General features: G+C 40.3%; 1 protein-coding gene across 3 annotated transcripts in view; it reads left to right on the forward strand.

Moving 5' to 3' along the window:
• Positions 1–6,169: 6,169 nt before the first annotated feature.
• Positions 6,170–14,161, forward strand: part of LOC110324394 (cytosolic 5'-nucleotidase 1B) — a 19,763-nt gene continuing 11,771 nt past the window's right edge. Inside the window, exons 1-6 of one of the 3 annotated variants that reach the window (XM_021201928.1) lie at positions 6,170–6,294; positions 7,873–7,962; positions 9,055–9,192; positions 11,075–11,545; positions 11,770–11,937; positions 13,565–13,694. In XM_021201928.1, coding sequence (XP_021057587.1) covers positions 6,262–6,294; positions 7,873–7,962; positions 9,055–9,192; positions 11,075–11,545; positions 11,770–11,937; positions 13,565–13,694 — 1,030 coding nt within the window. In that variant the 5' untranslated portion in view covers positions 6,170–6,261. Of the gene's footprint in view, positions 6,295–7,872; positions 7,963–9,054; positions 9,199–11,074; positions 11,594–11,769; positions 11,938–13,564; positions 13,695–14,161 lie in introns of all 3 variants that reach the window. The other 2 variants (XM_021201927.1, XR_002380686.1) reach the window with 2 other exon arrangements.

Genomic DNA, 14,161 nt, shown 5'->3' on the forward strand with positions numbered 1-14,161 from the left:
CAGCCCCCTTCAGCTCCTTGGGTACTTTCTCTAGCTCCTCCATTGGGGGCCCTGTGTTCCATCCAATAGCTGACTNTGANCATCCACTTCNGTGTTTGCCANGCACTGGCATAGCCTCACANGNNGNNNCTATATCANGGTCCCTTCAGCAGAATCTTGCTGGCATGTGCANTAGTATCTGGGTTTGGTGGCTGATGATGGGATGGATTCCCGGATGGGGTAGTCTCTGGATAGTCCATCCTTTCATCTTAGCCCTAAATTTGGTCTCTGTATCTATATCCTTTCATGGGTATTTTGTTCTGACTCACTTTTGAATCCTAGCAACAAGTCTGCTCTCCGTTTCTACTACTTATCATGTCAAGAATGGTATTCAAATTGTAATCACACAGTCTATTACTTTTAAAGATTTATTTTGTCTCTAGAAAGTCATCCAGGTTACTGGCTGTATTGCTGGTTTGCTCTTTCAATTGTTGTCTAGTATTCTGTGCATAAATATGTCATAGTTAAACTATTAATTAGCATATAGCAATCTTATTTTATAGGTTCTCCAGGTTAACTCTGATGCCTTCTCTAGTATGATAATGACTAGTCTTTGGATAGCTTGCTTAGAAAAGTAAGTGAGAAGCAGAAACATACCTAAGTGTGGTAGAAAAGGCAGATACAAGAGGACCATGAGATCAAGGCTAGCCTGGGCTACATACGAATGTAGAAGCCAGAGAAATTAACTCAGTGGTTAAGATCAGTTATCTTCCAAAGGACCAGAGTTTGATTCCCCACACCTATGTCATACAACACATACCAACTATAACTCAAGATACAGAGAGATCTGATACCTCTGACATCCTAGGTAACACACACACACACACACACACACACACACACACACACTCACACACACACGTCTTCCCCTCTGAAAAATGAACTATACCAATTCTCTTATTTCATACCCTGTACACTAGTGTCACTTCTCTGAAGCACAAGAAAATGACTTCTCTTTTTCACCTGCCCCACTACTGTTAGCATGGACCTTTGTTACTTTCTCATCATTGCTAAATAATGCACTTTCCTAAGAGATCGATGTATCCATTAAACAATCACTTAATAAAGTACCTGCTAATAATTGTTCTGGAATATGAAATAACAACTGTGAGAAAGGTATGTAAGTTAGGTCATTTCTCAAAAGTTGCTTTCACTCCCGTGGGACAAGGAAAGGTGATCAATGAATAAAATCTTGTGAAATAGAGTCAAGTGAAAATAATTGTTGTGAATAAAGATTAAATAGACTTCATTCTAGAATGAATGAAAGGAGGATTCCAATTTTATTCTTTTTAAAACTTTTTTTTATTGACTGTTTTCTTCATTTATATTTCAAATGTCTCCCTCTTTCCAGGTCTCCCCTTCATAGATCCTTTATCCCATCACCCTCCCCCTGCCTCTGTGAGGGTGCTCCCCCACCCAACCACACACTCCTGTCTTTCTGCCCTGGCATTCTCCTACACTGAGGCCTGAACAACCTCAGGCCCAAGGGCCTTTACTCCCACTGATGTCTAACAAGGCCATCCTCTGCCACATATGCAGTTGGAGCCATGGGTCCCTCCGTGTGTACTCTTTGGTTGGTAGAGGGTTACAATTTTAATGACAAAAACCTGTGTGAGATATCACAAGTACAGATAGCCAGCTGAAGTGAGCAGTTGAGCCATGCAAATATGTATGAAGAGCAGTCGGAGACAATGCAGTAAGTTTAACTGTCTTTACTTAATTTGAGAATATTCTTACTTCATAGACCTGGCGATAGTAAGAAAAAGAGAACACGGTAGAAAATGAGATGAGAGCTACCATGGAATGGACTTTAACCTTGCTCATGTTCCTTTGGAGAACTACTGTTTTGAGTACAATTCAATACATTGGATTACTCACTCATTGCTTTTGCTGTCCTAGAGTAGGAAAGAATGCATATGAGAGGCCAGCAGCCTAATGAGACACCTTTCTATGTAAGAGCTGATGAAATTATTTCAAATCGGGTAGTGATATTTATGGTAATGAGTGGCCGAACTGAATATATTTAGAAAGCAAAGTATTCATGATTGACTTAGGGTTTAATAGCGAGAGAACAGTAGACTCAAAGGTAGCAGTAAGACTTACACTCTTAAAAATGGCTGGGATACCACACATGGAGATGGCAAAGCACGATGAGAAGATTAAGTCAAACTGGTCTCTGTAAGATGCAAAGTTGAAGATGCTGTTGCTACCAGTTGGAGTTACTAGTCCCTGTGGGAATAGACTTCATACTTCAAAATTTTTACTCTGGTTAAACAAAAAGCAAGGAAGAAATATATAAGGAAGAAAATTTGAGACTCTCTCAAAATTCAATGGAAGGAAAATCCTTCTGTAAATTATTGTGTCTTCACTCTGTAATGTCATAGAGTCATTAAAAACTATGATTAGCCAAGGGAAATAACAATATGAAAACTATATTTAATACAATGAAGGAAAAATACTGAATTGCATATGCTATATAATTCTTGCAATATCTAACAGAAAGAATAAGTGAGAAAACTAAAATCTACTAACTAAATTAATATAGGAAATTAAACATTGTTTTCTTTTTATAGATCTGATTATCTCATAGTATTTACTTATGTTCTTTGATTCTCTTTTTATTTAAAGTAAGCTATTTTTATGACAACTTCATGTGTGTTTATAATGCACTTTGGCTGACCACTCTTTCTACCCACACTTCTTATCTTCCACCTGTGCTTCTAAATCTAACTTTCAAAATTGCAACATATTTAAGCTTGTGTTTCCACATCTATGAAGGCACTGTAAAATAGCAATAAATACTGTTGACATTTTTGTTTTGTTTTGTTTTTCGAGACAGGGTCTCTCTGTGTAGCCCTGGCTGTCCTGGAACTCACTCTGCAGACCAGGCTGGCCTTGAACTCAGAAATCTGCCTGTTTCTGCCTCCCAAGTGCTGGGATTAAAGGCGTACGCCACCACACCCGGCTCTTTTTTTTTTCTTTTTTCTTTTTTCTTTCTTTTTTCTTTTTTCTTTTTTCTTTCTCTCTCTCTCTTTTTTTTTGTTCTGTTAACATTTTTTATGTGTTCTTACATCATTAGTCTCAGTAAAGTGAGTAGACTTGGGACATAAAGACCATTAAAGCAACAAAGCCATGTCTTATGGTGTTGATTTCTACAGAACTGAATTAAACAGGGTGATCACGAGAAGAAAATAAGTCTTAGATGTCTTCCCTAGATGGCAATTCCTAGTGGTAGGACAAAATCTTTGCCTTGTTCTTTGAAAAGCTCCAGAATAACCAATAGTCTCCATCATCTCCGAAATTTTGAAGTGATATCACTATTGTCCCTGAAAATAAGAATTGGTGTATGGCCAAGTGGAAACTATGTCCCAGAAAATGTTTTGAAACACTCTGCTAAGAAGAACAATGCCAACACAAAGGGTAGATCATCTTTGTAACCATGGCAAGTACTAAAAAGTATTTGCTCCAAATAGATGAAGAATGCAGATTTACAACTCTCCATATTTGTGGTTTTCCAACATTCCTTTCCAATCCTTTTATGGATCTCTTTTAAAAATTATATACAACTGAAACTGGCAATGGTAATTAAATCATTAAAAGCAGTCTGAGGTAGTCTTCGAAGGCCACACACACAAAAAAATCATAATGATGTTTCAATTTGCCTTTATGTGCAAGGTCAACCTCTGGAGAAAAGAATCCAAGCCAAATAAATTACTTACCTCCTATACATGTGTGTTATTCCATGCTCAATAGAGAATTTAAGGAGTAGAGAAGAGTTAGGGGAAATAAATAAAGAAATCTGAAAATCAGCACAAAAGAGCTCTTTAATATCACCTTTGGGGCTTGAGACAAAATAACATAGCTATATATTTAGATCTTAACTCATAAAATAATTTTAAGTACTTATTAGAATCCTATTCTCTTCTATACTATGTAATATTGGAAATCTATAATTGCTAGTTTAGGTGAAAGAGTATAGGCGAGATCAGACAATTTGATCTTAGGTAGGTTTTAGAAGAGTCATTAAGAAAGCAAACTGGTTTAAACTCTCATCTCTACTATATCTTCCTTCTTTATTCTGTAGAATGTAGGTCGGAGCTTGGTCCAGTGTCTGTCCCATGTCAGCTGTCTACTTTACTCTGCTTGTACTGCTAAGTCTACCAAGTAGGAAATAGGGGGTGGGGCGGTCAGAAGACTGATGGTTGATTGTTCATAAACCTTTATCAACAAGTATCAACTATTCTATAAATCCTGTTCTTACAACTATAATTTAGTAGTCACTAAATTATTTAAAATTACTTAAGGAGCAAAGATTATGAATGAAATGAATAGTTAATGTTTATTGCTCAGTTATAAATTCAGTTATTTCAACAATTACACTAAATTTGTGTGTTGGGGACTTCACAGACAAGAGTAACCATAGAGACTAACATTGTGAGTATGTTTTTATTTTTTCAATTGCTTCTCTCCCTTATGTTTTGTTTTGTTTTTATTGTTTTCTTGGTTTTGTTTTGGGGTTTGTCAACATTGTTGTTGGTTTGGTTTTCTTATTTGTTGGTTTCATTTTTACTTTTCACAGTTTTTAATAGTCAAATGCAGAAGTCTGGTTCATATCAACTCCTTCAGCTGCCAATCCTGGTGGTAGGGACTGCTTCAGCGTCTCTGCCTTCTCCTTGTCTGTGATAACCAGGATGTAAAGATACCTTCTACAGCAAACTTAGAACTTCACATTATTCTTGTTCTTCTTGATCTTGACATATTTGGCATCCTTCTGACAGGCTGTGAGCAGAAAGTCCATGATTTTCTCAATTTTCTTAAGTATGGTGACAAGTGCTCAGCTCTGGCACCTGCACAGCAGGGAGAACTGAAGAGAATAGAAAAGGCTCCACCTTATGTTTTGAGACAGGATCTCCTAAAGACCCTGTTGCATTTCACCTAGACAGGCTAAGAAGTCCTTAGACACCACCTGGTTTTGCCCCACTCAGTACTAAAGTTAAGGTGTTTCCACCCCATCTGGCTACTTACAGTAGTGCTGAGGATGCAAGCTCAGATATTCGTGCCTATCCAACAAGCACTTCACTCACTCAATTTATCTTCCTGGCACCCACAATAAATCTTAAATGTTTTTCCTATTATTATCCAAATAGTTTCTCCATTTTGTAATGGAGAAAATTAAGATTATTAAAATTAGCCAAACTCTTTGAGGTTGCAGAAAGGTATTGTGGTAGAGAGTGGTGGCATAAAGGAATTCAATACTAATGCATGAATGATATATATACAGTAAAAGATTATTTAGAAAACTTGTGCCAGTCAAATTCGACAATCAGTGATTTCTAGGAAGGTCAGGAACCTGTATTTCTCTTATGGTTTCAACAGTTAGGACTGACAGAACACATGTATCTTACCTATATTTGAATGAAGATTAAAATCAGAACAAAAACATAATATGGTTTGACTCTATAAACCAGAGTCTGGGGACTGTTTTTGATATAATGGTTTCTATTTACACAATAGGGGAAAATGTATATTTCAAAGGGTAGGGGTTGTGCTAACATGAGGAAAGATGAAGATAGTACAGGCAATAACCTACTCTGTCCAGGCATAGGGAACAGCCCTGACAATGACAAGGGTCTTTGCCACTGTGAAAGAAATCATACTCACACACACACACACACACACACACACACACACACACACACACACACACAGTAAAGCAAAGATCAGAACCAAACTCTACAACGAGAACCAACTCTCAGCTGTCAAAGAGTGTCTGAATCTGCAGAAAAAAAAAATGCCTGAACCCACACATGAGTTTGTATTCATTTCAACCAGAGGATGGACAAAGCCAAGAAGAATAGGTATGATGTGTGACAGAGTAAGGCTTTAAAAAACATAGGTATAATGAAGTTGTAAAATGGATATTGCAGCATAGTGGACAGCTGAGCAATTTACACATCAATTCCTACAGGTGCAAGAGATGGCAGTAAGTAAATATGCTGAAATAGGAAAGGCTACTGCTCTCTTCACAACCAACAACAACAACAACAACAACAACATCTAAGTAGATATGTGTGGCATTAGCTAGTTACCATGGAATCACACATGATGTCATAAATTTGACATTCTAAATTCAGAGCTAGACTGAGCCAGTGAAGTGATAGGAAATGGAGCTGGGGAGATGAGGACCATCATAACAACAAACGAATTCCATCCGTTGAAGAAATGAGTCAAACATCATTGAAACAAAAAAAGAAAGTGAGTGAGTGAGTGAGTGAGTGAGTGAGTGAGTGAGTGAGTGAGGAGTGAGTGAGTGAGTGAACTACCTTAAAATCTTACCAGAAAGCTGAGGACATGGAAACATTCGTTCATTTTTACACTCTGGGAATGCTCTGCAACAACAAATAAGTCTTGATCATGGAGACACAGAAAAGGGAGTGGAAACAACAGAAGAAAGAGGTGGAGTGGGAGAATATAGGCCAGCCTAGTGTGTCAGTCTGTGTTGAACATATGCTCATAGTTAATATGAAGGAATAAATACAATGACTCTATAGGAGATCTGTACAAAGACAAAGATGAACGTTTGCCTGTGGTACTGCACCAAGATTGGGGTGAGCTGAGTTTTGGAGATTATTGAAGAGAAAGTGGCTTACAAAAAAAGTTACACGGGGGTTGAGCATAGGAATAGGAAGTAGTGGACCTCCATCCTGATGCTCCTGGTCTGTTTAGGTGAAGAGAGAGTTGACCCAGGAGTAAAGCTTAAGTATGCTTACATCCAACAAAAGAGACAACTTTGGAAATGTGAAGGCTTTAAAAGCCATGAATGAAGACCAGAGACCTGACACAGAGAGAAAGAATGGTTAGATTTAAATATTTGGGGAGCTAGGAGGGACAGAATATTATGGAACCTGAAATGGGGCCATGGGAGTTGGTGGAGAGAACTCAGGTCAGCTCAGTAATTATGCAGCTAGGCCATTCCTTGAAGTCACATTCTCATTCAAACACCATGGAGCTCATGTTTCCTGGGCCGGTACAGGGAGTAAACGGATAAACATAGAAGTTTCTGAAAGGACTTTGGTCTAATTTATGTCTGTACGGCACATCATAAAAAGACACTTAACACTAATATCAATAACAGCACACACCTGAATTAGCATGAAACAAGTAGTCTTCGGTATTTCCCACTCAAAATGCAGGCATCAATATTTAATTAGGTTTCCACAAAATAGGTGCCCATCCTATCTGTTCTTGATTTTTACCTATTAGTTTGTTAGTAGGAAAGCCCCTTTTTAAGCTAGATGCTAAGAGAAACTTGACATTAAGAATAGATGTTGTACCAATAAATTTGTAAAAGATAAAAGCCCTTGTTTGTAAAAATCAAATTAATACTGGTTAGGATCAGTTATATGAGTTTCTGTTCTATATAGAAAATGAAAAGTTTCATAATTAGCAGTCTTCAGAAAAACATAGGGGAAGAAACAATTATTCTGCATATGCAACTTTACACTTAAATCCAAATGCTATTGACCCCTGGAAGATTCTTATTACATTCCTCATGTTATCATTTTTTAATGATAAATAAAGCTCATATCCTGAACCCATGGAATGACTGAGTCATATAACAATATACTTATGTAATATTTTATTTATAAAATATGTCCTTTTCTTATACTTGTTAGAGTGGGAAAGGAATCATAGCTAAAGTTTACACAAATTTTTGATGTTGGCCAAGGGACCAAGTTTAGGTTTTATTTACCCTGTTTTAATTTCCAAACCCAAGGTTTCTAATGTCTCTGAGAATAAACATTAATAAACATTCTTTGTTTCCAAATTAAGAATGAACCTGGAATGAGGTACTCAAAAGAGAGTCTAGATGCAGAGAAAAGAAAGGATTCTGACAAAACTGGAGCTCGTCTGAGCACTCAGGTGAGCTACCCTGCCTAACACAGCTGAAAGAAAACAGAAAGCACAATGAGAAAAAAACAGACGGGGTGGGGGGAAGCGCTGGAAGAGACGTGTGAGCCCTTCAGGTCCGCACCAATGGTTACCCCTAAGGTCCTAGTGAAGAGGTTAGGGATATACTCAGGAGAGCTGGCCCTCGCCCTCCCTCCAGTCCACAGCCTCCCTGTTCAGGCAGAATGATAAGTGTAGAAATACAGTCTCCTCCACTCAGCCAATAGGAGGCGACTGGTCCATTCAGATCAGGGAGGGGATGGAAGTCTGGCCATCACATTGACCCATTTTCTGCACAATCTTTCAGATGAGGCGTGCAGGCTACCCGAATCACTCGCTGAGATGTTGCCCCATGCGGTATCACCACTCCTGTAGACGCTGCCTTTGTGCAGCTGAGGGAACTAGCCCCTGTCGTACTATACGTATTTATATTCACATGTGCCTGTTGTGGGAGCAGGGCCGGCAGATCACCATGATCAGGGTGAGCAGAGATCGCATGACTAATTTGGGAGGGGAGCCCCAGTCACCGTGGGTAGGGGAAGGATATGGGACAGAAAATAGTCCACTTGCCTCTCCAAGGCCTCATCGTGAAACAAAGGTTGGCAGGTTGTATGCACTTATGTGTAGCTGTCACAGAGTCCTGCTGCAGCTGTGGTTTGAGTACCAGCTGCCCTCGATTTACAGTACAGTAAAATCATAGATACATAATTTTGGCCTACAGTCATAGGTTTATCTTTAAGGGAGGATGTTGGGGAAAGGAGAAGATATGACTGAAGAGTCACAGGTGGAAGACTCTAAGCTACTCCAAGGGTTTCTTAATGTTGTGTGCTCCATGCTTTTCTTGGTGGACTTCTACTTTGTTACTTCATCCTGAAGTGAGGATTGAGCCAAAGCAAGAAGAGCACAGCCAGGACCTAGACTGAACCAAGGGTCGTAGAAACAGGGCTGGGGAACATCTTTCCCTTGGTTGCTGCTGTTGTTTGCCTGACATGGTTATCCTGTGGGCACATACATATAAGGAGTGGGTGGTTAATATTAAATATTTGGGTCTTTTCTCTTACACAGGGATCCCAAGAATTACCTCTGCATAGTACAGACTCTCGAGGTTACATTGTACGAAATCAGTGGTCCCGAACATCACGGAGCCCATCTACTGGGGCTCCATCAGTGGATGAGCCCAGAAGCAGAAATACTGTCATCAAGGTAGAGGTAATGATGAAAGAGAGGAGTGGGTGATAAATGATGACTTCTATCTATTGGGACTTATTTTTCAAAGTGTTTAGACCCTGTTCTGGGTAAGTGACTTTTTTTAATGTTAATTTTTTTATTAAATATTTTCTTCATTTACATTTCAAATGCTATCCCCTTTCCTAGTTTCCTCTCCAAAAGTCCCCTATACCTTCCCTCTGCCCTGCTCCCCAACCCACCCACTCCTGTTTCCTGACCCTGACATTCCCATGTACAAGGGCATATAATCTTAGCAAGACCAAGGGCCTCTCCTCCCATTGATGGCTGACTAGGCCATCCTCTGCTACATATGCAGCTAGAGAGACAAGCTTTGGGGGGAGGGGGTTCTGGTTAGTTCATATTGTTGTTCCTCTTATAGGGTTGCAGACCCCTTCAGCTCCTTGGGTACTTTCTCTGGCTCCTTCATTGGGGGCTGTGTGTTCCATCCTATAAATGACTGTGAGCATCCACTTCTGTGTTTGCCAGGCACTGGCATAGCCTCACAAGAGACAGCTATATCAGGGTCCTTTCAGCATAATCTTGTTGGCATATGCAATAGTGTCTGGGTTTGGTGGCTGATGATGGGATGGATCCCCGGGTGGGGTAGCCTCTGGATAGTCCATCCTGTCAGCAAATGCAAAATGCAAAAAGATCGTAAGTCAACACATCCAGGAAATCCTGGCCACAGTGGTCAGTGACTTCTTGGTAGTTTAGCTTTTCCAGAAACACCCAGGCCAGCCTAAAAGTACCACTGAGAAAACAAAAGCACACAGCAATCTGCCCAGGTTTTCATACTACAAAGCAGAAGACAATGGTTTTAAATACAGTTTTTAGATCTAGTTGTATATTCTCTGTCCTTTATCCAAATGACAAACACAATTGAGTACCCATGGCTTTCAAAAGAAGAAAGGGAAGAAAACAATCAAATCAAAAGAGAAAATTTAAATGTCATTGCATGGGCTTTAGACCATTAACTGGGCCTGACCACATAAGTGAGTTTATGAAATTCTTTTCAGATGCATAGAAAAGAAGCAATTTCCCTGTTCAAATATATAAATGCATCCCATATACCTATATTTTGTTGGGTTTGGCTCAATAATCTCACCAAGAATGGTCATAGGTGTGAAACAAACATAAATTGAGTGTTATATGAATATGTGAATGTTTAAAAACATCTTGCAGAGCTGTGTCAGTAATGCAGTCTTTCTCCAGAGTTGCCTCTTCTTATTTAGAAAGATAATCAACTCCGATGTTATCTGATAGCATATCGAGACTGTGGGAGTGGGTGGGTTGGGGAGCAGGGCCGGGGGAGGGTATAGAGGACTTTCGAGATAGCATTTAAAATGTAAATGAAAATATCTAATAAAAACTTGTTAAAAGAAAAAAAAATGAAACTTTGCCAGCAATCACATGCACAGTCACTGGGCAAAGGGAGTCACAGGGGATTACGGTAAGTAGAGACTTCTAGTGCCAGTGTCTTACCCAATATGCACATGAAGCTCACTCGAGTCACTGAGGGAGGCGAGGTTTAACGACTTATGCTGCTTAAGGATAAGAGAACGTGATCCTATTTATTCAAAACCAAATGCCAGGTGCTGCAATGAGCAAGTGTGATCCGCATGTGTGAGGTCCAGGTAGAGGGGTTGGTGGGTGAGAGTACTGCAAGCAGTCTGTTTTAACAGTAATACCCAATGTCTGGAGACTAGAAATGCTTGGATGCTTTTCAGTCTAGTTAAAGGAGCTAGGATGAACCAGGATTCATTCAAGATCTAGGAATAGGCTAGAGCTAGGGGGTGCAGTATGGGAGATAAATGAAAATCCCCATGGGCCTAAACTTCAACCTCCATTTCTTCATCAGGCCCCTAACAGCTCCACTACCTCTCGAACTTCCTCTGCCACCCCCAGTCAACACGAGACCTCACTTCCACCTCAGACATCAGAGAAGTCCTCCATTCAACAGACCCCCCAGAACAAACCTATCACCCAGCCTGAATCACAACCTCCTACACCTCCGGAAACAGAGCTCAACTCGAGACGCACATCGGCGAAGATGTATACGGGCAGTGATCCGTGGGCTCACAGGGAAAACAGAGAGCCTAGAGACTTGCAGTTGAGGGACTATGCACACAGCTGTGACTCGCGAGAAGGGATGCCCAAGACTCGAGAGTATCCGCGCACTCCTCCTACTGAGTGGAAGCCCTATGTCCAGCGCCGCCTCCAGTATGGAACCTCTGTGGACGTGGAACCGGACTATATGTCTGATGGCCTGCAGCAGCGGCAGAGGCAGCAGACGGAGGAAGATGAGGTGGATGAGGCCTATTGGACATCTGTGAGCATGCTGTATGAGAAGATCCCCAGCTGTGCACGGCCCAGGCCGGTGAGGGTGCCTGGCATCTGGCACCTCTAGGCTCCCTTCTGCCTGTCCCTCAACTCCATCCCACTTATTGTGTAGAGAAGTCCTTCTCAGCCTTCCCACGCAGTCCTCTCTCCTGTCTCAGCTGCATCTCCACCCTTTTCTATGTGTGTTGACTTTCCTTTCCTTGACCTCCACAGCCCAAACCCAAGCATGCCATCACCATTGCTGTCTCTTCTCGGGCACTATTCAATATGGTAGATGACAGGAAAATCTACGAAGAAGAGGGTTTGGAAAAGTACATGGAGTATCAGCTCACCAACGAGAATGTCATCCTGACCCCAGGGCCGGCATTTCGCTTTGTCAAGGTACTGTGTGAACTGCCATTCACTCCCATCAGGGACCTTGAATTCACTCCCATCAGGGACTCCGGATAAGAAGAAAAGGGACCCAGATGGACCTTTGGAAGTTTGTCCATTCTCCTCAATAATCCCTATACCATCTTTGTAACTCTTGTCCCCTTCCAGCTGACCAAGTCCCAAAGATATCTGGAATTGTTGAGAAAAGGATTTTTCATCCTGAGTCTACCATTATGGATCGTGGCTTTCTTCAATGGAGCCCTGGTCATCTGTCCTTTAAACAAAAGCCTGTTTCCTCCATACAGAAGTTAGGTAGGAAATACTAAGGAGTTAATGATCCTGAGTAGTAGAAAGAAAATGCCTTATTAAAATGATGGAATTCACTTGAGCTGGTCTGACCCCAAATATATTAAGAAAATCAAGACTATCCCGACATGTATTATCATGAATGTATACTAAAATATGTAGCACTCATAACTTATCTCCTGCATACAATTATTGGATTGTTATACAATCAATCATATAACTATGAGAAAGCAAATGGCACCTCTAAGGGTTTGGGGTAAAAGAAAGATACATGTAGAACCATGGAGAGAAACCACCAGCCCATGAAAAACATTTAACTTTTTTTTTTTTTTTTTTTTTTTTTTTTTTTTTTTTTGGTAAAAAGATTAAAGGGCTGGAAAGAAGAGTATAGTATTTAAAGCTGGCATGGTTCTTGAAGGGGACCTGACTTGGTTCCCAATCCCCACATAGGGCAGCTCACAACCATCTCCAGCTTCTAATCCAGTGGTTCCCAATATTTGGGTCATGACCCGTTTGGCAACCCTGTCTCTTCAAAATGTTTACCTTACAAATAATAAGAGTAGCAGTTTTTCAGTTATGAAGTATCAAAGGAAATAATCTTATGGTTGGGGGTCACTATAACATAAGGAACTGTATTAAAGGGTCTCAGCATTACAAAGGTTGATAACTACTGTTCTAGACAATGGAAGTAAGTACCTTCTTTCTTTTATATGTGCACGCGCGCACACACACACACACACACACACACACACACTTTAAAAAATGAATTAAATGCCAAAATTAAAATTAAGTGAGTCATAGCCTATGATATTCCATAGAGCATATGAAAACAAAACAAAAACAAAATGAGATTATCAGTTTGCCTCAATCTGCTTTCTGTATGAGTGACAAGTAAATTCCCAAATCATTCCAAATTTCTTACAAAGGCATAACATTAAATGTATCTTTTCCTCTACCTACTGCTGAGATTTTTTTTTTGGTTATTTTATTTATATTACATTTCAAATGTTGCCCCCCTCCCAGTTTCCCCTCCACAGCCCTCCTATCATATCCCCTCTTCCAAGACAATTCTATTAAACAGAATGTTTTAATACCATCCTGTAGACATTCCTATTTGTGCCATGGGCATTAATTGAGGCTTATGTGTAGGAGTCAGAAAACATAGGAAAGGTGACATCACCATGTTTTAAAGGAGCACTGATTTTTTTCAGTCAGGACTCTGTGAAGCTTGATTCTGACTTCTGACCCTGATGAGGTGTTTTTCCTCTTGCTGCCTAACACCCACCACCTTGCTTGCCCTTTTTTATATATCCGTGTTTGCAACCTGCAGGCACTGCAGCATGTCAACTCTAGACTCCGTGATCTGTATCCTGACGAACAGGACTTATTCGATATAGTACTGATGACTAATAACCATGCCCAAGTGGGAGTACGGCTTATAAACAGCGTCAATCACTACGGTAAGTAAAATAAATACCATGTGGAAGACCGGCTCTCAGTCCTGCAAAAAAGAAGCCATGCTATTTTGCTAACTGTAGCTTAAACCATTGCAATGTCTTTGATACCAACACCCCCTTCTGCGTGGGGAATGTTTATTTGCCTATGTCAGAACAAGAAAGACCATGTTCATTCTTAACTTCAGCACAGAGTTGGGCTCAAAGCTCTGGACTTAACTTGTCAAGTGTGAATTTCAAAGTCTTAATCCCAGGTCCTCAATATATTTCTCTGCTTTATGTTTTTCACTTCTGAACTTGACTTCAAGGAGCCGTCAGCCCAGAGGCTTTTTCTATGGGATCAAACTTTTTCCTCACCACAGATCCATGTTACAGGTTGAAAGGTTTTAACCTCCCCTTCTAGCTCTTAAAACTGAATGCTCCTGGCTTCTCTCTCTCTCTCTCTCTCTCTCTCTCTCTCTCTCTCTCTCTCT

The sequence above is a fragment of the Mus pahari genome, chromosome 7, assembly GCF_900095145.1.
Source record: "Mus pahari chromosome 7, PAHARI_EIJ_v1.1, whole genome shotgun sequence".
NCBI classification, from domain to species: Eukaryota; Metazoa; Chordata; class Mammalia; order Rodentia; family Muridae; genus Mus; species Mus pahari.